Here is a 22779-nt window from a genome sequence, read left to right on the forward strand (position 1 = left end):
GCCAAGGTACTAAGGAGAGGAAATATCAGAACACAAAAGGCTAGCTTGCCTTGGGAGCAGGAGGAAATAGACAAGTTCCCACTGTGCGGGGGCTGGGGAGGGCCAAGGACAGAGTCTTGCTAAGGGCCAGCACTACTTCGTATGTGGCACACACTCTGCCCCAGAACCCTGTGACAACCTATGTCTAAGGGGTCATTCCCACGTCCCCAGACAGAAAGTCAGAGGCTTCCGGGGTGGGGGGAGGGCAGTGAGGTGAACCCCAGTAGCCTGAACCTGAGTTGGGGCTCCCACCCTGCATGAAAGGCTAACTCACAGGCCAGTGGTGACCCCTCCCCCCCCCAAAGAAGACAGAGCAGAGCAGTGCTCGAAGTCCCCACAGTTTAATCATGCCTTAAGGCTCAGGAAGGAACTACATGCAAGTCCTTGAACTTGGCACTAGGTGAATGTGGCCTCTGCTGGTCACAGCCTGCAGAACTCAGAACTCTGCTGTCCCAGTCAGGTTAAGTCTGGGTAAGTTGTCTTTAAGACAGGTGTAGCCCCACTGCCAAGAACAGTAAGATACTCACAGGAAGAGTCTACAAATAGCAAATGCACCTCCCATCAGGCACCCACCCTCAGGCAGAAAGAGGGGGGCTCTGAAGACATGATTCTGTAAGGTTAGGAAGTTCTACCAAGATCCAAACCTACAATTCTGGTGCCTACCTTAGAGGAAAGGTGAAAGGCCCAGCACTCAGGCCCGGTGCCCTGTGGATCTGTCCTCCCCACTTGAGTCATGAGGAAATGGAGTCACAGGAAAACTATGCATGTGGCAGATGAGGATGGGGGATCAGTCAATACCCCAAGACCCCCAAGTGAGGCTGAGTCTACTCAGTGCCTTCGGTTGTAAGCACATGAGCCCTGTGGGTGTCTGCTCTGCAGGTTCAGAGAGCAAGTCCCACCAGCAGTACCATCAACCTAGACATCTGCTCAAGGGCCCAGGGAGGCCACTTCACCCCTCCTCGTACCGTACCATCCTTGACCCCCCACACTTATCAGTAAATACCCCCTCACTGCCTCCACCTGCCCGGTATTTTCCAAACTTCACCTTCAAGCCTTACATTAGCTGCCCCCAGGGGTCATTAAATCAAATAGCTTCACTGGAGCCCTAGGTCCAGCCACGCCCACCATGTGACCTCAAAGTAGCTGTTCCATAGGGACACGAGTGGGGCAAAAAGGAAACACTGAAAGACAATTCTCTGATCTTTCTTAAAAGACAGCAGGCACCCCTGCCCACTAGGGATGTAGCTAAGTTGGTAAAGTATTTACCCAACATGCACGAGGCCGTGGGTTCGATCCCCAGCACCATATATCCCCAAACCAGGAGTGATGGTGTATGACTATTTTCCCAGGCCCCGAGAGGTGGCAGCAGGATCAGCAGTTCCAGGTTGGTCATCATCAGCTACATAGAGTTGACACCACACGGGCTACATGAGACTCCAACTTAAAAAACAAAACAGGGAGACAGCAGGCACCACATGGGCTACATGAGACTCCAACTTAAAAAAAAAAAAAACAACAGGGAGACAGCAGGCACCTGTCTGGGGATTTGGCTGGAAGGAAGAGGTGAGTAACAAGACCATGAAGAGTGTGTGGAGCAGTGTGGACTGTGGGAATAGACAACAAGCATTGTAAGAGGTAAAGTGGTGTCTACTCCCACTGCATGTGAGCTCAGGCCCCAAGGCCAGCAATGGCCTCTAAGATCTGACGGGCAATGTCTTTTACCCTAACACTACATCAACACTGCAGCCTATTGCACAAGAGTCCAGGGGGAGGGGCTGACCTTGAGGGCTCAGGGTATACACAGGGGCTCTGGACACACGCTTGAGCGACACATGTGCAGGCGCGCGCGCACGCGCGCGCGCGCACACACACACACACACACACACACACACACACTCCTTCCCAAAGCCTCAGCAGCAAAAGCTACCCACCAAGCCTGGCATCCAGTTAAGAAGTACAGAACAAAAGCCCCGCCCTCACCCAGTGATGCCTCAGACAGAGGCAGGAACACGAGCCATGAGGAATCAAGAACCAGGAGCAGTCAAGAAGATGAGAACAGGGACTTGGGGTCTAAGAGCACAGAAGACCACGAGAGGGACTGAAACCAAGAAGAGATTTTAAGACTAGACCAAGAAGCAGCCCCAGCTTGTGGCCCTGGCGGCTGCCTCCCTTCCAGGCCTCAGCACTTGCTGCTCTCCTCAGTTAGAGTCCTCTTCCTCTGCAGCTTCTCACCCTGCCCCTTCAAAATGTAACCCAAGTGCTGCCTCCTCCAGACAGCCTTCCTCGACTGACTCTACACTGTGCTGGGGGGTTCCTGAGATCCTGGGCCTGGGGGCACCCCAAGGCTTCACCAGTGCCCAAGTCAGAATCCAGGACTTTCCTGACTTTGCAAAACTTCCACTTTGCCCTCACTCTGACAGGATGGCCTTTGGCCCAGTATCACTGTGGGCCAGCGCAGAAAGGGGGTTCCCAGTAGGCCCTGGGAAGCTGTGTTGTCCCTGCTCAGAGAGGAGCCTGAATGCCAGGGGATTTCACAAGGTCCACTCAGACCAGCAGATCTTTCTTCTTCCGCAAGGCAGCCAATAGAAGTGCCTTCAATAATCTGAATAATAAAAATGAGCAGCTAGAAGGGCAGAAGGCAACGTGTCTCCACTGCAGGAGGCCCTTCCCGCCAAGCGACAGATGGGCAGGGCAGGGGCTGGGCAAACCTGCACATCTAAAGTCAGAGCACACACAGCAGGCACACAGAGACACACCTCTCTCTCAGGTGGTTCAGTCCTGCCAGTCAGAGCCACTCGGAGGGACAATGCACAGGGTCACTCCAGGCCCACCTTGTTCATCTCTCCAGTGCTAACCTCGACTGAGGATCCAGAGCAGCTGTGAGCACCTGAGGGCTTGAGTGCAATCATCATGACTCCTTGTGCAGCCCGCCCAGTGTTTATGACCAGCCACATTTCCCAGGTAAAGAAAAGGAGACTCTGAGTGGCAAAGGCTCTATCTACCAAGGTCTCACAGCTGATAGGCAGTGCGAGCACCAGCAGGCTCTCATTCCCCAGAGGGTTCTGCTAGCGCTCTGCTCCAAGCAGCCTCCTCGGCAGCTTTTCACCCAACACACTGCCAGCTGGTGTCAGGGTCCAGGGGAGGTATGAAAACAAGGGCAAGAGCAGTGTGTCACGGAGCTTGGGGTATCCCGCGTGGCACTAGAGGAGGCCCTGTGTGAGATCCAGCACTTTCACAAGGCACTTCCCCAGCATCACTGCAGCCTCCTGAGATCAGATGATTGCTCACCCCTTTCACAGAAGGGAAAGCTGAGGGTTGGAACAGGAGAGCTCTTTGCTGTGGGCTCCCTTCAATGAGCACAGTGTAGGATAAAGGCTGAATCTGGAGGGTTAAATTTCACCCAGCCCAGTTCCCTCAATGGCTTGGTTTCAGCATCTCTAAAATGGGCTTGAGGATGGTACCCACCTCCCCGGGTTGGATGACCCTCTCTGAATGGAGCCTGGTAACACGTGGATGCTGTATAAACATTTGCTTATGAAATTGACTAAAATATTTATGGGGCTCCTGTGCATAGGCATTGTTTGACAGGCACTTGGCACACGCCACAACACATCTGTCTACCCCAGACTCCGAGCTTCTGAAGCAGAGGCTGTCTGTTCCCTGTTTCTCAGGTAACGCATGGTGGCATGTGCTCAGTGGCTGCCATGAGGATGACAGACACTCACTTCTCAGACAATCACATTCAGCGGGTTCATGGTCCCTAGCAAGGGACAAGAGAAGACAGAGACCAGTTCCTGATGCCCGGGGAAAGTTCACAGTGCTGACCAGAAACAAAATGTTAGGGGGTCCCCATTTTGTGCTGTTCCCAAAATGTTCCTGTTCCTTTCTGCTTATTGTGAACAGATAAGACCTTCAAGTCATTGTCCTAGGGACACCTTGGAACTAGGGACAACAGGTACAGCATTCACTGAGAGCCTGGGATACACAGTCCGCCTGACTTCAACCCTGTGCCTTCTGCTAAACTGCTGCAAGGGGTTGAGACATTTCAGGGATCCATGAGCAGGTGTGCACTTCTGTATGTCTCTGTGGTAAGAGCACTGAGCAAGCATCTTATGGACAACCCAGAGAGACAGCCCTGCTCATCCAGCCACAAGCATTGGTAGCTCCTCCCCTCCCCCCAAGTAAGGTCCTCTCTGAAGAGCAGGGGGCTGGATGGCCTGTAGGGTGGCTCAGAGTCTCAACTGCCTGCTGCTGCTAGTGACTAATTTGCTACCTAAGAAATCACTGCTGTAAAGTGACAGCGGGAAGACTTCACAGCCCAGTCTCCGCCTTCTGTTCTGCCACCAGCCATGGCAATATTGTGACAGGCACTGGAGAAGACCTTGCTCCAGGGCAGCTCCTGCCTCTCACCTGGGGCAACCTTTGTCAACTTCCAGGTGGTATGGCCTGAGTTCACAGCAGAGCAGAAGCAAGGGACTATTGGAGCTTCTAGGAGACCTGGGGGGGGGGGGCTCTTGCACCTAGGCAAGTCATCTGGCCAGGCCCTCTTCCTTTTGAGACAGAGTTGCACCATGAATCCTAAGCTGGCCATGAACTCACTTAATGAACCGTGTAGCCCAAACTGGCCTCAAACTCTCAGCAACTCTCCCGTCTCAACCTCCCAAGTACAAATAGGGAGACAGACTGGGGTGTAAGAGAGAAAATGACCCTCATCAAATCCAGACCCTCCAGGAGTGTCAGGAGAAACGCGCTCACAGACCTGGGCAAGCCCACCTCCTCCACTCCCAGGTGGGCAAGGTGAAGCCCCCACCACCCCTAGGCAGTCTGTGCAAGGACTATACTCCACAGGGCTCTGGCAGCCCATACTACCATCGAGGAGGCTCAACCAGGCTACAACCCTCCAGAGGACCAGGTGCTTTTGCTGGCTTCATGCTCAGTGACAGCTCCTTGACCAGGAACTGTGAGCAACCACAACCACAGAGGTCCATGTAGCAAGCACCAGTCCCCTGATGTGGATGGGGGAGGGTGTTCCCTGACATGGCTAACCATTGTTCACCAGCCAGCCTGCCATCTGGCCCCAGACCTTCCTTGAACTTCCAAGGATGGTGTACCCAGAGTGTGCACAACCCCTGACCTCTTGTCTGGTCCCCAAGTAGATACTCAGTGCTCAGCCTCTGCTGCACAGAGCCTGCCCAGCTCCCACACCACCCTGCAAACTCTTCCCACATAGCTCTTGGCCTCATGTAGGCCATGGGAGCCCACTGGCTTCTCCCACATCCTGGGCACAGAGCTTAGCTTCCCCAGTTTATCCAACTGATTGATTATGGTTTGGTTTGGTTTTTTTAAAACAAGCTTACATTGTAGTCCTGGCTGTTCTGGAACCCACTATGTAGGCAAGGCTGGCCTCAAACACATGGAGACCCTTCTGCCCCAGCCTCCCTAGCCTTTGGATGACAGATGTGTGGCACCACAATGAGCAGCCTTCCCGTGGTAATGATAGGGAAACTGAGATCGGAAGAGACCCAGGCTCGCACAGCTTTTCACTATTGTTCTAGGTCTGGGCATCATGCCAGCTCACGGAGTCGCCAGCTCACAGAGTCGCTGGGCTGAGATTGAAGCCGGGTCTTCTGACTCCAGATGCTGACCCTTCTTCCCAGCACGCCAGACCCCCTAGATGCCGAGTCTGCCTCATCTGACCTCCTTGTCTCCTAGAAGCCTAGTAGCATACAGCAGCCAGACTTGCAGTCCTCCCAGGCTGCACAAATATTTACTCAGTGTGGACTCTGGCAGGCCTGGTTGAGCTCTGCGAACACCAGAAGAAAGCTGGGAGCAGCAGAGCTCCAGCGCATTGGGGAGCAGACACATCCTGAGCAATTAGGGTTCAGAATGTGGGGGTTACCGGGTGGGAGGAACTGAGGTTTCGGGAACACTGTGGGCTCACACCTTCACTCCTGAGCACAGGGGGACAGAGGGCTGTCCTGCTCAAGCCTCCATTCATCTGTGACTCGGAACTACACAGAGTGCCAGCCTGGTTCCATCTTCTTGACGCCAAAGTCCCACCCTCCAGGATCTGATACCTAGCGGGGTTCAGATCAGTTCTGCTGGAAGCCAGAGTCTGGTTGCAGCAAAGGACGCATGCACAATTCTGCTAGATTCTGCTCTACCCTTCCGTGTCCTTCTACAGCAACGTGACGGGACACATGTCGAAACTCAAGCGGGAAACCCAAAGCCAGAAACCAGGTGCTTGCATGGGTGTGTGAGTGCATTTGTGCACATGTGCATCTGACTGCACACAGCAGCTGGGGGTGGGGGTGGGGAGGCATGCATCCGGTGGGGCCGAGAGAGCCTCGCCTGCATTCCTCTGGGAAGGAAGGAATCTTCAGAGTCAGCTGTCCCCTGGTTTCCCTTCTTTTCTGGGACCTTCCTCCCTCCCCTCCCTCTGGCTCAAGGCTCTGAGAGTCCTTCCCAAATCTGTCCCCAGGGAGATGCCTAGCTGGCCAAGAGACTTAGTAACCTGGTTCTCCAGTGAACTGAGGTCCTAGTAGGGGGGTGTGGGTGTGGGTTCCTTTAAGACAAAGGGCTGGTGGGGGTGTCGGGAGTTCCGGAGGCACAAATCACTACTGAGAATGGCTAGACTGCCCTTCGGCAGGACAAAGAGGCGCTGGCTTCTCTCCACCCCCAGCACCATCTCTGGCGCCTTCCATGGGACACAGAGAGAGGCAATGTGTCCTGAAATGGATTTGTTGGGCAGCCCAGGGCTGTGCCCAGAAGGCCCCATAAATTAAGGAAACAGACTTTGTGGGCTCCACCGAAGGACATCCTCAGAGCTTCCCAAGCCATGAAGGCCTTTGCAGAACTAAGTTACTCCTTCCCAGCATCCCCCGGTATAGAGGGGCAAGCTCAGAGAGGCTGAGACCTGCCTATGGTCATACAGAGTGGCAGAATCAGGATTCAAACCCTTTCCCACCATCCCAGGAAGCCTCCCTCAGAAATCAAAATTAAAAAACTTTATTGTTGGGAGCTTCTGAAATTAAAAAAGTGTCAGTGGCTGGGGACAATCTTCTGAGGCAGTCTTTGGGTCTTGGGGCATTCAGGGGCCAGTGTCCACCTGCTGGAGGGCCTCCCTGGGGTGTGCTGGGAAAGGCAGGGACACTCCAGCTGCTCACTTGACATCCCTTTTTGGAGCCCTCCATTCTAGCTAACAGCCCAGCCACTTTGTCTCACAGTCAGAAATAGCTGTGACAAAAGTCCCTCTTTTCCTAGGAAGGAGCTTGTTAAAAAGACTCTGAATACAGCCACATGAGAGGGTGGCAAGGAAGCCTCTGAGAAGCCCCTGCTGGAGGCAGACATGGGCATCACAGCAGAGTGAGGATGAAAGAGTAAGTGACAGAAAAGCTGCCCAAAGCCACCATGGATGGCATGCCTCCCTGGACCTCAGCTTCCCAACCTCAGAAATGAAAATACACAGTTGAATTGGTGATTTCTTTTTCTTTTGTTAATAGCAAGCCCGTTTCCATACAGACTATTCTTTAGAATCATGGAAAAGGAGCCTGTGGGTTGGCATGTGTCCAATTCCAGGGGCTCAGCCTCCCACTGTCCCCAGAACCACCCATAAGGTACCTTACTATGGGCTCCAGGGACCTGAAGCACCCACTTGAAATCCACCAAGATGAAAGACAACACGGGTCCCTCAGACCCTCTAAAAGCTCTCCACTCACCCCAGGCACCAAGAGCAAAGCCAGCCAGAAGTACATAAACCCTGCCTGTCTACCCACAGTGAGGGAAGAAAGACAATCAACCCTTAGTCACACTGAGCCTACGGGGCTACAAGGACTTTGGACCTGGGACACTAGAAAGTCACACAGCTGGGCTGCCTCTACCAGTCAGTGTTACTTCCTGGAACAGAAGTGACAACTTCCCTGATGCAGCCAGTGGGACCTACACAAAACTTCTGCTTGCCAACCACAAAGTAACCCAGCCTCCTTCTCCAGTAAACGAGAGGGGACATCATGGAAGCATGCCACTGTATGGACCATGGTCAACCAAAGCAGGGTCACCCAAAGAGACAGGAAACAAGATGCCCAGAACATAGGAGGCACAACAAACCCAAAGGCACCTGAGAAGGCAAAAAGATCAGCCACGACCCAGATCCAGGGATCACCCAAGGGAGTCCGAGTCTCTTGGAGGCCAATTCGAAATATGCATGTACTTAAAGTTCAGATAATTTGACAGGATTCTCCTGGGGAAAGCCCCCAACTTGCAAACTCAGAACAAGAGATCTTGGTGGCACTGGGTGGTGACAGAAAGAAGTGTTTGTTTTGGTTTCCAGATCAACGCTTCACAACTTTGCCTTCTATACAGTCTCGGTGACCACACTTCCTACACAGTAAAGAGCAGGTTGGACCAAAGGGAAACCAAAATGGTGGGTGGGGCAGAGCCATAGGTATTGCTGATGGTAGACCATGTCAGCCACAGCACTCGGCACTTAAAGCTTAGAACACAGGACTATGTAAGGTGAAGGAACGGAGGAACAGGGTCTACCCATCTGCACATGTGATTTAGCAACGATAAGGGATATTCTACAGATACATACAAGCACAACACGAAGAACTCCTAAAACACCATCTATGTGGAAGAAGTCGGATTTAGAAGACTACATAACATGGTATCTCATTTCTGAGTTATCCAGAAAAAGCATATAGGCAGAGACACCGGTCAGGTTGCTGACTGCTCCAAAGGAGAGCTGTTTGCAAATAGAAAGAAATTTGGGTGGGGTGGGAGTGGACTCCAGCTTCTAAAACTAGACCCGGGTGATGGTTCCACTGCTCTAAATTTGCTTTAAAAAAAAAAAAGTCATTGCTGTACTTAAACTGGCTTTAAGATGGACCAATTCCATCTTAGCAAAAGAAGGGAAATAGAGGTGCACGTGGAGAGAAACCAATCACGAGATGGGACCACAAAGGGCTGCAGCTTAACAAACTGGCCATACTTCCAGCTTACCATTTAATGTCCCGAGTGGGAGGTTCTGAGATCCTCTGGATCGATGCCAGAGAACCCTGGAGCCCTTCCTTCTCCAATGCGCTGGGGGTCTACAATAGACACCCCATGAAGCTATGATGCTTTTGGCAGTCTACAGACCAGACAGGCAAACACCTTGGTCTCATCTCCTGGACTGTGACCTCTTAATAGTCAAAGTACCAGAGGTAGGCTGGCAGCTCAGATATATTCACTTACTGGAACCCAATTTCCCCTGCACTCTGGAGTTTCAACCCCAGCACAATCACATACTCGTCTACTGACAAGCCAAGGCACCCCCTTTCAGGCATGTAGCCTAGAGGTTTTGGGGGGTTTGGCTTTTGGTTTTTCGAGACAGGGTTTTTCTGTGTAATCCCGGCTGTCCTGGAACTCTCTCTATAGACCAGGCTAGCCTCAAACTCTTAGAGATCCGCCTGCCTCTACCTCCCAAGACCTTTTTTTCCTTTTTTGAAGTTAACTGTCTTCCTGCCTTCCTCCAGAAGGAAAACGCTTAGCAGAAACTGCAATATGCAGTAAGTAAAAACAGAATTTTTGTATATATTCATAGTGTAGAGTTCAATACATAAGTTACCTGTTCTAGGTTCATTGGATGCAACTGATGGGCAGCAGCTATTGCAGAAAGTCAAAAGAATCTGAAACTGTGTAAGCAGGCGATAGAGTCTCTCCAAAGAAAGAGGCTTTAATTTGAAGCCAACTATTAAAAAGTGAGCATGCTGGGCTGGAGAGATGGCTCAGTGGTTGGGAGCACTTACTGCTCTTTAGAGGACATGGATTCAGTTCCCAGCACCCACATGGCAGCTCACAACTGCCTGTGACTCCACTTCCAGGGAGTCATTCTTCTTCTCACCGGCACCAGACATGCATGGGATGCCTGTATATATATGCAGGCAAGACACCCATACACATAATACATAAATATTCTTTAAAAATTCTCACACTAGTGGAACCAGGTATATTGACATCAATGTGAAAGCAAGAGCACTTTCATGACTGTGCTAACATTTTGATGTATTTGGCTTTGGCTTCCCCAGCCCCCTTTGGTTTTTTGAGATAGGTTTCTCTGTGTGTAGCCCTGGCTGTCCTGGAACTCACTCTGTAGACCAGGCTGGCCTCAAACTCACAGAGATCTGCCTGCCTCTGTCTCCTGAGTCTACAGCCCAGCTAGATTTAGATTTTAATTACGTTTATTTATGTGTATATGCTGTGTGTTGTATGTGCATACATGTCATTGCAAATGTGTGGAGAGCAGAGAACAACTTGCAGTAGATTCTCCCTGGCCACCATGTGGGTCTCAGGGATATAACTACAGTTGTCAGGCTCAGCAGCAAGCACCTTTACCTGCTGAAGCCATCTCTCAGGCCCTTGCTGTATGTTTATTAACTAAAGGAGCTTTCCCCAAAGTATCACCAAGGGAAGCCCTGGGCTTCAAGGAGCACAGCAATTGTCCAATCACCTTGCTTTACAGGTAGGTAAACTGAGGCCTGAGCCAGGCAGAATACTTACTTTGGAAAAATCCAAAGCTGTGAATCAACTTCGGAGAAGATAGGTCTTTCCAATTCATAAGACAATGAAGAAAAGAAAGGTGTACACAAGCCTCCCAGAAAGGCGGGAAGAGAGGTGCCCACACCCCACCTGTCTCAGTAGGGCTGGCTCATTCCAGGACAGTGCCAGATGCTGACATCACACCCCACACCCTGGGTGCAACCTGAACAGCTCATTGCTCAATGCCACCCTTCTCCTCTAAGCCTGGGCAGTCTTTCCATCACCTTAGTAGCCAGAGCCAAAAAGCACACACACAACTAAACAAATACAGCACAAGCCTGTGTCATGACTACACGTCCAAGGGTGTCGGACAGGAGGGCCAGCCCAACCCTCCTCCTCAGTTTCACCATCCAAGACAAGAGTCTCTTTCCCTAGTCGGCCCTGATGGGGATGACCACAAAGGGCAGAGGGTGGCCTCACTATAAGGGGCACAGGACATTCCCAAGGCCAGAGTGTAAAGCATCCCCCAGCAAGCCAGGCCCTGCGCAGGCAACTGGGACTCCAGGAGTCTCTACACCCTGCTTATCACAAGTAATAACACCTACTTGATTATTTTACACCTTCCAACAGGAGCCTCATCCACTCTACCCTGGAGCACTGGCTGGGGTTTTCTATTCCCATGTCACTGAGGAGCAAGCAATCTATCCTGCAGGTGATGGGAGCTAGTCCCGGTCAGTAGACCTCAGCAGAGGGTAAGAAAGTGGGCCCAGCTTCCAGGGAGACTGTAGGAACAGAAGTAATGGCCCCACTCCCTTAAGAGTCAGGACAACAAAAGCAGAGTTACACAGGCCCGAGATAGGAGCTGAAGACCAGAGGGCCCCTCCCCCATGCAGACCTGAGACCTACACACACAGACCCTCTCTCTTTCTCTCTCTCTCCCTCCCTGTGTCAGAAAGCTGAGCAGACAGTATTGTTGGCCAGGCTGCAGGCAGAAAGCAGTGCCAGTATTGCAGAAAGGGAATCTGGACTTCAAGGAGCATACTGGCCATCTTGCAAGCAGCCTGCCTCTGACCTCCAGCTGGACCCATCATCTGGGTCCACCCAATCAATATTCTAACCCATGGGTGTCTCTCCCCTGGGGGACCTCAATAAACCTTGAGACTTGGGAGAACAGGAAGAAAGGATGACTTTTTTCTTAAAGGCTGGTGGCTGGTTCTGATTCTGCAGCTCAGGGATCTGGGCCTTACAGACCTGGAACAAGACAGCCAACTTTGGGACCCTAGGGACAGATACATCCATCTTCTCACTTGAGCTCATTAAATTCAAGGACAAAAAAAAAAAATGACAATGTACTAGTTGAGAGTTTTTCTTTACACCTGCTGTGGGAAGGGAATCTACCACTAACATCTCTGGAGAAATACCAAGCCTGGGAGACACACCAGCCAGGACTCCCATCAATGGATCAAATCTTGACTTTCACCACAGATTAGCCAAGTCGCCTTGGGCAAGTCACTTAGCACCTCTCCTCAGTTTCCTTATCTGCAATATGGGGACGAGGCTGCCTCACACCGCATTGTCATGTGGACAGAATGAGATCACCACAAGTCCGCTGGTTATTACGTCCCTGGGAAACAATGTGCTTGGCCCCCGGGGGTCGGCGCCCAGGTAATCCGCGCGAGCCCTGCGCTCGCGGATTCAGATGACCGAGTCCTCCCGGCAGCTCGCAGCCCACCTGTCAGGCCCCGCGGCCCACCCGAGAGCGGCGGAGGAGGGGCGCGCACCCACTCACCTCCGTTTGTACTCGTCACGCTCGCGCTTCACCTTGGCCAGCACGTTGTAGAGTGCGCGGATCTCTGGCGTGATGGTGTCAATCTGCACGCCCACGCCGTCCGGGTGTACCCACGACACGCCGGGGCCCTGCACTGTCTCCACGCCGCCGCCGCCCGTGCGCCGCACCTGCGTGTAGCTCCAGATGGTCCCGGGCAAGCGGCCGTAGTGCTGCGGATGCGAGCCGCCGCCGGGAGGCAGGCCGCCCAGGGCCATCGCGTTGGCGTTGACGCCGATGGCCGCGCCGAGGGCCTGCCCGCCGCCCGCAGCCGGCGGCCGCAGCAGTTCGGGCCCGGTCTGCACGGCCTGCTCCCGGGAGAAGGTCTTGTAGCGCAGTCGCCGCTCGCGTTCGCTCTGCTGCTGCTCCAGCTGCTTCTCCAGAAGCCGGTTGCGCCGCTCCAGCTCATGCACCTTGGCCAAGAAGCAGCGGAAGCGCACGTTGAGCCCCTTGAGGAGGTGGATATTGGAGCCCAGATCGTCCCGCAGTGCCGCCGTTACGGGCGAGGGCCCCGGCCCGGCGCCACCGCCACCGCCACCGCCTGCGCAGCCGCCGCCCCCCGGCGGGCAGCCGAAAGCCAAGGCCATCTCCCCGAACAGCAGCGAGTTGACCATGCGCCGGCTGCGCGGCTCAGGGCCCCGGGCCCGCGGCTCCAGATGGGGTTCCAGCTCGGGGCCGGGCTCCCGGCGTGGCCGGGCCAGGGCGGGCGCGGGCTCCAGCGCGGACGGGGTGGTGCCAAGTGCACGCCAGATGCAGCTCCGCAGCGCCGGAAGAGAGAGCGGGACGAGCCGGAGGTCGCTGTGGCTGCGTGGGGTTGACGAGGGGCTCCGTGCCTGCGCCGCGACTGTCACAGCTGCTATGGACCGGCCGCAGTAGCGGCGCGCAGAGGACTCTCGGCCGGGGCTGCCCCCTCTGCGTCGGGCCCCGCCCTCTGCAGGCACAAACCACGCCCCTCAGAGCCCGCCCTCTGCAGACACAGACCACACCCCCTGCCTGGCCGACCTCCGCAGGCAAAGGCCACGCCCCTCCCGACCCTCCCTCTATAGGCGAAGGCCAAGCCCCCCTGTCTGGACCGCCCTCTGCGGGCATAGGCCACGCCCCGTCCACCCAATGCAGCGATTTCACCCGCTGAGACTCGGCGCTCAGGCCCTGCAGCCCTGGCCACGCCCACAGGCCCTCGGACTCCGCCCACCCACAAGCTGCGCCACTTGTCTGCGAGGAGCCTTTCGGCTGCTGCAGCTCAGGCTCCGCCCAGCAACGACCCGGAAAGCCCTCGCCGGCGTGCGGCGCTGCAGGCCTAGTGGGGTTCAGGTAATCTAACGCAGTCTGCATACGAAACTGCAGCGGGGAGCGCGGCAGAGCCGGGAGCTGCAGCCTCTTAATTAAAGAGGCTAGCGGTCTGGATCCGCTCACTTCCCCTTCTGGGGAGCCCTCTCCCACCGAGTCTGCCACTTCCTCCCGCCGTCCCTCCCTCCGTGCCCCAAATTCCCCTGCCCCAGATTCTCACGCATGCGGGTGAGTGTGGCCTGCAAAGGTCCGGCATCAACCATAGCGTGCGAAGATACATGCTTGACAATTCCCTTACTCCGGCCTCCGGTGGCTTAGGTCGTCCGCTGGTCTACTAGCAAACCGAGATTCAGGGACGCGAAGTAGGCCAGGGAAGAGCAAGCAATGACCATCCCAGCCTGCCTGCCCCCTGCCCTCAGCCCTGACTAGCCACCTCCCACCACCACATTCTCACAGGCTGCCATGATGTAGCTGAGCCCAGAGCTGAGGGTCTATCCATCATTTCTCCCAGCTGCCTGCTGCAGTGTGGAGAAACACCTATTTAGAGAACATACCTATCCATCTGTTCATTCATTCATCCATTTATTCATTCATTCACTCATTCAGATGTATTCACACCTACCACCCTAAAGTCAGTGTCTCCTGCAATCTCCAAACACTTCCTGCACCCATTGCAAGCGTTAGCATACAGTAGGTGACTACTTAAGTATTATCCTCACTTTACAGAGGTCACTGAGACCTGAGCAGTCACCAGCATCTCAAAGCATGCTCTAACCTGCCTTCCAGGTTGCTGGCCTTTGATGGTTACCACAAACTTCACAGCGGAGGGACACCACCCTTGAATGCCTGTGGCTCACACCGTCAGCCCTTAACCAGATATGTGGTATGTTGCAGATTCTTTCAGCCACATCTTTTCTGCTTTTCATTGCCCTTCTGTCTTGTTACTAACTTGTGCATTTGTCTTGTTTGTGTAAGCTTGTGAGCAGGTACCCTGTCTTATGGGGACAGTGCCTTGGGGACAGAGAAGACAGTAGCTTGCTCTGGGCTGGTGCTATGCCTCAGATGCTACTGCTGTGTTTCAGGTTTGGTCATGTTGTCTTCCCTCACTTCCCAGCTCCATGCTCCATGGCAAATGGACTCATCTCTGAGCTCTGACATTCCCTTCTGGCAGTCTTTCTCCTCTGAACCCAACCCTACCTGGCCACTGTTCTGAACTCTTAGATCTCATGGCCTTTAATGCTTCCCTTATCCACCCCAAAGAATCAAGGACCCTTTGCCTAGAAGTGGGGACTCTTGGGCTCCCATGTGGACTGAGAAAAGAATTCTGAGGGGGCTGTGACACTGGGATGGACCAAGTTCCACTTTTATGGCCACTGGTCTTTTGAAAACTACTCAGCACTCCCTTTGATTCTGAATGAAGCCCTCACCATCCTATCACCCATAGAAATCAGATATGCCCGTATGATAGGTGCTGTAAATATCCTGAGACCTAAGCTGCCAGCATTCTGAAAGCCGTATTGGGCTTACTGCTATATATGTTTGCTCGTTTTTTTTTGTAGCATTTGGGATAGAGATCAGAGCATCCCAATTGCTAAGCAAGCCACATCTTGAGCCCTAAATCTCATTTTTACCAAGTCATGTGTGTGTGTGCTTGTGCACGTGCATGCGCGCGCGCGCGCGCGCGCGCGCGTGTGTGTGTGTGTGTGTGTGTGTGTGTGTGTGTGTGTGTGTGTTGTGTTGTATAGTGTACAAGCATACACCTACCACAACTTCACAACTTCAGATGTTGGTCCTCACCTCCACCTTACTTGAGACAGTATCTCTTGTCAGACACTCACTCTGTGTGCCAGGCTAGCTCGCCCTGGAGGTTCTGGGGCTCTCCTGTCTCCTCCTGTCTCATTGTAGGAGAACTGGGATTACAGATGCTGCTTGCCACTGCATCCAGTCTTATGTGAGTCCCGGGGATCTGAACTCAGGACCTCACACTTGTTCAGCAGGGCTTTACCCACTGAGCCATCTCTCAAGCCCCATTCCATTATTTAATGTGCTAATAAAGAAATAAATATATAGGGGCTGGAGATGTGGCTCAGCAGTTAATAGCACTGACTACTCTTCCAGAGGATCCAGGTTCAATTCCCAGTACAACATGGTACCTCACAACAGTCTATAACTCCAGCATCCAACAGCCTCATACAGACGTGCAAGGCAAAACACCAGTGCATAGAAAAATAAATTTTAAAAAGAAAAGAAATAAAAAATATCATGATGTGAATTTGCTTTTTGAATACTTCAGTGATTTGCATTTTTAAAACTCTTTCCATTGCATGAATTTTGTCAGAATGCAAAAAAAAATGATATGGTTTTTGTTTGTTCATTTTTAAGACAGAGTATCAAGTAGCCCAGGCTGGACTTGCATCCTGATCTTCCTGTGCCCACCTCCCAAGTGCTGAGACTCTAGGACATCACACAGCGTTTATGCATCAATGCCTTGTGCAGGCTAGGAAAGCACTCTTCTGACAGCTACATCACAATGCATTGATTTTTTGTTTGTTTGTTTGTTGAGACAACAGGGTCTCTCTATGTAGCCCAGGCTGGTCTTGAACTCCCAGAGACCCACCTGCTCTGCATATGGAATTCTGGGATTAAAGACCACCATGTGTGCCCTCATAATACATTCTTTTTGTTTGTTTTTCGAGACAGGGTTTCTCTGTAGCTTTGGAGCCTATCCTGGCACTGGCTCTGGAGACCAAGCTGGCCTCGAACTCACAGAGATCCACCTGCCTCTGCCTCCCGAGTGCTGGGATTAAAGGCGTGTGCCACCAACGCCCAGCTTCATAATACATTCTTACAAATTATTCCTATCTGGGTCTGCAGGCTTCATTAGATGTCTGAGAAGCCCATGGCACAGAAAGGGTTAAGGAGCCATACCTCTGAAGAAGCTCCATACAGGCTTTTCCAGAAAAGCTCTGTCCTGCCAAGTTGCCCCAGTTAGGTATAAAGACCTCCTGGGGAGGGACAGCCCTGTCCTGAGCACTGAGGGGCTCAATCATCCCATGACCCTGGATGGACTCCTGCTTAGATACCGCCCTGCAGTAGAAGCTGAGAAGGGTGCTGGAGGGGGAGCTGCTGGGGACACTAGACCCTCCCGAGTCAATGGCAGGGTGTGGAGGAGGAGATGGCTGAACACGGGCCGGATCTGAAGAGGACCACAGAAACGGTACTTGAGATTGAAGGGCTCCAACCGAGCTGTACAGTTGTGGTACCTATAAACAAGAGAGCTAGGAAGCCGCTTATTCGACACAGAGTGATACCAGCAGTAAGCCATGTGTCCTGCTCTTTGTGCCAAAGGTGAGAGGGAGAAATACCAAGTAGCCCACGAACTAAGGGACCAACAGCCATCCGATTTGCCCGGAACTTGGGGGTTTCCCTTGATGTAGACATTCAGTGCCCAAACCCTAGATCAGTTGCCCCGCCCTCTAGCCCAGATGGAGCTGGATGTTTCTTAAGCCATGGTTCCTGGCCATCCCTGTCAGCAGTGACTGCCAGTATTAGCATCATTCTTCACTCATTTGGGGTTGCTTTGCTCAAGCAAACAGAAAGTTCTCAGTGCCCATCAAGCACTGGGAAGCATCTCCTACAACTCTACCCAGCACCCTGTCCAGTGCCTAAGTTCAACCTGCTGCCAGGCAAGAGAAGGGGTTCCCCTTTCGCTGCCCGCATCCCTCCAAGCTTCAGTTTCTAGAACATTCCAATCAGGTTCTTCTCCAGTGAAATCAAAGAGTGCAGTAAACCATCATGGCACCAAAGGGAGGGAGTGACCGTGAGTCCTCACAGTGCCAGATGTGCCCAGGCTTCATTCTTGAGATGTCCCATGGCTCCTCCCCCAAAGAAACAATAATGGCAACAGCAGCAGCCCGCCCCCCCCACCAAAAAAAAATCTTGGCAGAAATGGTGAGCAGAGCTCACTTGGGCTCAGCGGCACGTTGCAGAACCTCATCTTTACTGGGACCTCCAGGCTACACACGGCTTCAGCTGTCTGTTGGCTCCACAATTATTCTGGGTGTGGATCTCACTAAATTCAGGGCGCCAGAGTGTCCTGCTGGCTGTCCTAACAGTGCTCATCTTGGTCAGCAGTCTTGAGGGAGTCCCGGGTGGCTTCAGGCCCCTTCCCAATGGAGGATGCTAGCCTGGGTAGCATTGTCTATGTAGTGTTGTTGGCAACAGGGGACCCAGTCTCGGCCCCGTCCCACAGATGACTAATTGTGTGATCTTGGGCAAGTTATTCAACCTCCCTGCGCCTCAGTTTCCCCTCTGTGTAATGGGGTGGTGGTGGTTTACAAGATTGCTGTGACATGCTAACTGTCATAAGCCAGCATTGTCCCTACCCTGTCCTGGGTGGTGATGAACTCTGTGCAAGGCCTACCAAAGGTCAACCTGGATCACTCCACAGAGAACCACAGGGCCTTGCAATCGGCTTCTGTCCCTGTGTCCCACAGACTGACCTCACTCAGATGATAGGAATGAAGAAATGACAGACATACACATAGGACAGCTCGGATCAGGCTGTGGGAAATTCAGTGTGTTTGTTATGTAGCGATGCCAGGGGTGGGAGGTATTAGTTAATGTCAGTGGGGGTCTCTGTCGAGAGCAGTCTCAGGATGCGGTCATCCTGAGGAGGCAGTGGTAGATACTGTCTTACTTTCTGTCATACTAGTTTTAGATAAAGGTCAACTGTGAGCCGGAGGATGGCCTTGCTGCTCCCACGGGTCTGGAGCATTGGTGTCCTTAACATGGCCACACTCTTGTGGTGAATGCTGCTTCATACAGGTGTACACTCGCTCCCCAAACAGGACAGGTGTCTGCTTTCCCCACCCCCACCTCTCATGTAAACACCATCTATCAAATACTCTTCCTACAGATGGAGAAGCAGAGGCTCATGGGAGGAAAGGACTCAGCCAAGGACTCAGTGCACAGCCTGGCTCTCCCACCTCCCTGTCAAGCCCCTCCTGCTCTGTCTATATCCCCTCCCATAACACCTTATGTTTCCTGTTTTCCGTTTTTATTTAATGTGTATAGGGGCTGGGAGCGTGGGTACATGTGCCCCTGCATGCTTGTGTAGGTCAGAGGACAATGATGAGAGTCGATTCTCTCCTACAGGGTTGATCCTGCGATGGAACTCAGGTCTTTAGTTTGGGTGGCAGGTACCGTTACTGGTGAAGCGATCTCAATAGCCTCTCCCCTGGCATCTTAAAGGGGAGTGAAGGAATAAGTTATGTTCCCAGAAACCTTCAAATGAGGAGGAAGAGGCAAATAGCAAGGGATGAGCCAGCTTTAATCCCAGCACTCGGGAGACAGAAGCAGGCAGATCTCCGAGTTCGAGGCCAGCCTGGACTACAGAGCAAGTTCCAGGACAGCCAGGGCTACACAGAGAAACCCTGTCTCAAAAAAACGAAAAGCAAAAAAGCAAGTCATAGTGGTGCCATCAATGAATCCAGAGTCCAGAAGCAACACCATCATGTACTCCTGCCACAGGGCCTTTGCACATGTGGCCCCCTCCTCCAGAAATCAGTCCCCAGCCTTTCTGGCTGGGCAGCTCCTGACTTCGTTCTCTGGGAGTCCTTTTTGCTTCTTATTTTGACTCTACCCAGAAGTATAACTTACATTCCGTAAATGCGCAGGTACTAAGTGAATGAATTTATAAATGTGCTTCTATTCACCAGACCACGTCCCACACATGGGGAGCTCCCTCTTGCTTCCTTTCAGACTCCTGCTGCCAAAATTGTGAGGACTTTTCTCCCCCTCGATTCCTTCCAGTCCATTCCAGAACTGCATATTCCGGTGCAGGATGTCCTCAGCTTATTTTTCTCAGCGTGTACGTGAGATGCGCCCACTCCATGTGTATACAGCAACGTTCATTCCTCTGCTGTGCGGTGTCACATGGTATAGACACATCAGGGTGCACTCATTTCTTCCTGCTGCAGGTGGGCACCTGGGTGGTTGTTCTTAGCTTGGAGGTGCTGGGTGCCAACCTCTCAGAGATTCTTTCGGTAAACTTGGGTGCTTGTCTGTCTTGGGTACAGCCCCAGAGATGGATCATGGTGCAATGGACGAAAGCAAGTTCAGTGCTGACGGACACCAACAGAAAGCTTTCTGAGCCGGCCTTTCAGTTGTACACCAAATCGGCAGTATGTGGGAATATAGACGGAAGTCCTGAACCAGCGTAGTTACCGCGTACTTACCGCTCGCTCTTCTCCCTGCTCCCGTGTGGCACAGCCAAGCCTTTCTGTCCTGTGTCCATTAGCACAATGCCTCCCTCGTCTCTCACATCCGACCCACAGCTCCTTCAGGGAGATGAAGCCAGTCCGTCACCCCAGCCTTGGCCTTTCATTCTCCACAGTCTTCCTAGCGAGCACCCTTGAAGTCCTGTCTGGAGGACACAAGTCCCTCTTTGCTGTGTGCTAACTCATTTGAAGCCCAGTGCTTAAAGAGGTGGTTCTTCCCTTGGTGGGGGAGGAACACTGGGCCTCTTGGAGCCTTAGTTTTCCCACCAGTTTAATCGGAATTGGGGCTGAGAGGGTGATTCCATCAGTAAAGTACCTGCCACACAGCATGAGAACTCCATCGCCATAAAGCCAGGCACATCTGCAACCCCAGAACCGCAAAATGGGGGTTGGGGACACACAGGCAGATCTCCAGAGCTCACTGTCAGCCAGGCTGTCCTGGCTCACTGAGCATCTGTTTCTCTGAGATGAGAAAAAAAAAAAAAACAAGATGTGTTTCCTGTGTCAAAAAAGAAGATGAAAGGGCCGGAGAGGGGACCAGAGGCTAAGAGCACTGGCTGCTCTTGCAGAGGCTCTGGGTTCAGTTTCCGGCACCCACATGGAGATTCACAACCATCTATAACTCCAGTCCTGAGATATCCGGCACCCTCTTCTGACATCTGTGGGAACAGGTACACATGTGGTACTCAGACATACGTGCAGGCAAAACACTCATACACATAAAATAAAAACATTTACCAAAATAATAGTAATAATAAGATCAAGAGGAATAGATGGAGACACCCTACAGTGACTTCTAGCCTCAAAATACATGTGTACATGCACCCACACACATGTGCTCACACCCACAGGAACATGTGCTCGCGCTCACACACACACTAAACTAAAAACAAATCAAAATAGAATAGGAATGCAATGGTGCCTCTCTCTCTCTCTCTCTCTCTCTCTCTCTCTCTCTCTCTCTCTCTCTCTCACACTGTGCATTGTCTCTGGGAGATGACAGAGGAGCGCAGAACCAAAGCCACATCTAGGTGACTGGAGAATCTGCAGCCCTCTCAGGAGAGGGGACATTTCCAACCCCAGTATCCCTGTCATTTAAAGGCATCACACAGAGATGGACCGCAGCCCAAGGAGAAGGTAGGCTCTGAGTCCCTCTCTGTCTGTTAACATGGACGGTGTCCTGCCTGTGCTCATCATGCCCCGCCCACATCAGCTCCAACAGCACTGCGTTTAGCAGCACCCAGCACCTGCCAGGCATCGTTCTTTCCTAATGAATTTAAGGGCAGAACCCTCATGCTCATTTAAGGATGGAGAAACTGAAGATGGGAGAAGCCAGGCAACCAGGAGAAGGCTCTTCATTTTGGGACCCAGAGAGCCAAGGTCCAAATGTGGAGGCAGGTGCTGTATGAACACTGTGCTGTGAAGCGAGGACACTGCTCCTCCTTTGCATTCTCCCTGGAGAAATGCAAGGAATGGGGTTCTGCCAGGAAGACTCCAAGGGATCCAGGGACTACAGGGATGGGAGAGTGAGGAGGTGTCCTGGTTGTGCTGGGCTCCTCCTGCCTTCTCTCCAGGTTGCCTTTCTTCCTAGTAGAAGGCAGCTGGGTATTTACACATTTACCCTCCTGCAGGCTCAGGATTTATAGGTAGTTGTGTCATACCTCGGAGGAAGCCCTCAGAGGAACGAAGGGCAGATCCTGGTGAGACAGATACTGCTACAGCAGTGGTCCTAGCCATGGGACCTCTGGGAGGTGACCGGAAAAGAGGATGAATCAGAAGTCCTATCCTTGTGGCCCGGCCCAGCCAGAACCGTGAAGAGGAGCGATGGCCCGAGTTTACCCAGGCCTCGATGACAGATAGGTCTCCTGCTGTCCTCAGCACAAACTTAGAAATCACTCAACATCCAGAAGTCACTGAGTCAGCCTGGTGACCTCCCCGATGGCAGTTTTGTAACTGCAGACACTTCAGAGGCTAACTTGGTTCACACCTGCCCCCACCCACCAGCCAGACTCAAAACAGATGGGAAGAATCACAAAGTGCTCAACAGCAGATCTCAGTGTAAGTCTTGGTTCATCCCTAAGATGCAGTGCTCAGGGCAGCCTGGAAGGGCAGCCTGTCTACACTGCTGGCATGGAACGACATCCCAGAAGAAGCCAGGTCCTGATGGCTTACAGTTATGCCCATAGCTCACTGCATGTCTCAACCCTCATCAGAGAAGCTTCTTATGTAGGGGTGTCGATTAATACAGAGACCCACCTGGTGATGGTGGTTCATACCTTTGATCCCAGCACTGCGGAGGCAGTGGCAGGTGGATGTCTATGAGTTCTAGGCCAGCCTGGTCTACAGAGCTAGTTATAGGACAGCTAGGTTGTTACAGAGAGAAACACTGTCTCAAAAAACCAAAACCAGGGGCTGGAGAAATGGCTCAGTGGTTAAGAGCACTGGCTGCTCTTCCAGAGGGATCTGGGTTCAATTCCCAGCACCCACATGGCAACTCACAACTGTCTGTAACTTCAGGGGGTCCGACACCTGCATACAGACATACATGCAGGCAGAACACCAATGCTTATGAAATAAATATAAACATATTAAAAAAACAAAAACAAACCAACCAACCAAACCAAAAAAAAAACAAAAAAAAAAAAAAAAAAAAAAAAACTCACAGAGACCTGCACCTGGTCAGGGTATAGAGAGTAAAAGCCTGTGGAATGCTCAGCCCTAAATGGGACATTTATATTACACCCCTTCCTCCCAAGACTCAAGAGCCATCTCAGAAGATAGAGGTGGGGGAGGTTGTATAAGGAAACTGTTTTCTGAGCACAGCAGGTC

The 22779-nt window shown here is 52.5% G+C and overlaps 1 protein-coding gene and 1 long non-coding RNA gene across 3 annotated transcripts in view; one reads left to right on the forward strand and one right to left on the reverse strand.

Annotated features, from left to right (window-relative positions):
• The window catches only part of Iffo2 (intermediate filament family orphan 2), a 45426-nt gene extending 32138 nt beyond the window's left edge, over nt 1-13288 (reverse strand). The window contains exon 1 of one of the 2 annotated variants that reach the window (XM_027399867.2): nt 12347-13288. In XM_027399867.2, coding sequence (XP_027255668.1) covers nt 12347-12996 — 650 coding nt within the window. In that variant the 5' untranslated portion in view covers nt 12997-13288. The remainder of the gene's footprint in view (nt 1-12346) is intronic. The other variant, XM_027399866.2, reaches the window with a different exon arrangement.
• Nucleotides 13289-13494: 206 nt separating this feature from the next.
• Nucleotides 13495-16280, forward strand: LOC103161918. The gene is made up of 3 exons (XR_003482077.2): nt 13495-13693; nt 14456-14552; nt 16052-16280. It is a non-coding gene; the product is annotated as an uncharacterized LOC103161918 (long non-coding RNA).
• The last annotated feature ends 6499 nt before the right edge of the window (nt 16281-22779 follow it).

Source organism: Cricetulus griseus, chromosome 2 (assembly GCF_003668045.3).
Source record: "Cricetulus griseus strain 17A/GY chromosome 2, alternate assembly CriGri-PICRH-1.0, whole genome shotgun sequence".
NCBI classification, from domain to species: domain Eukaryota; kingdom Metazoa; phylum Chordata; class Mammalia; order Rodentia; family Cricetidae; genus Cricetulus; species Cricetulus griseus.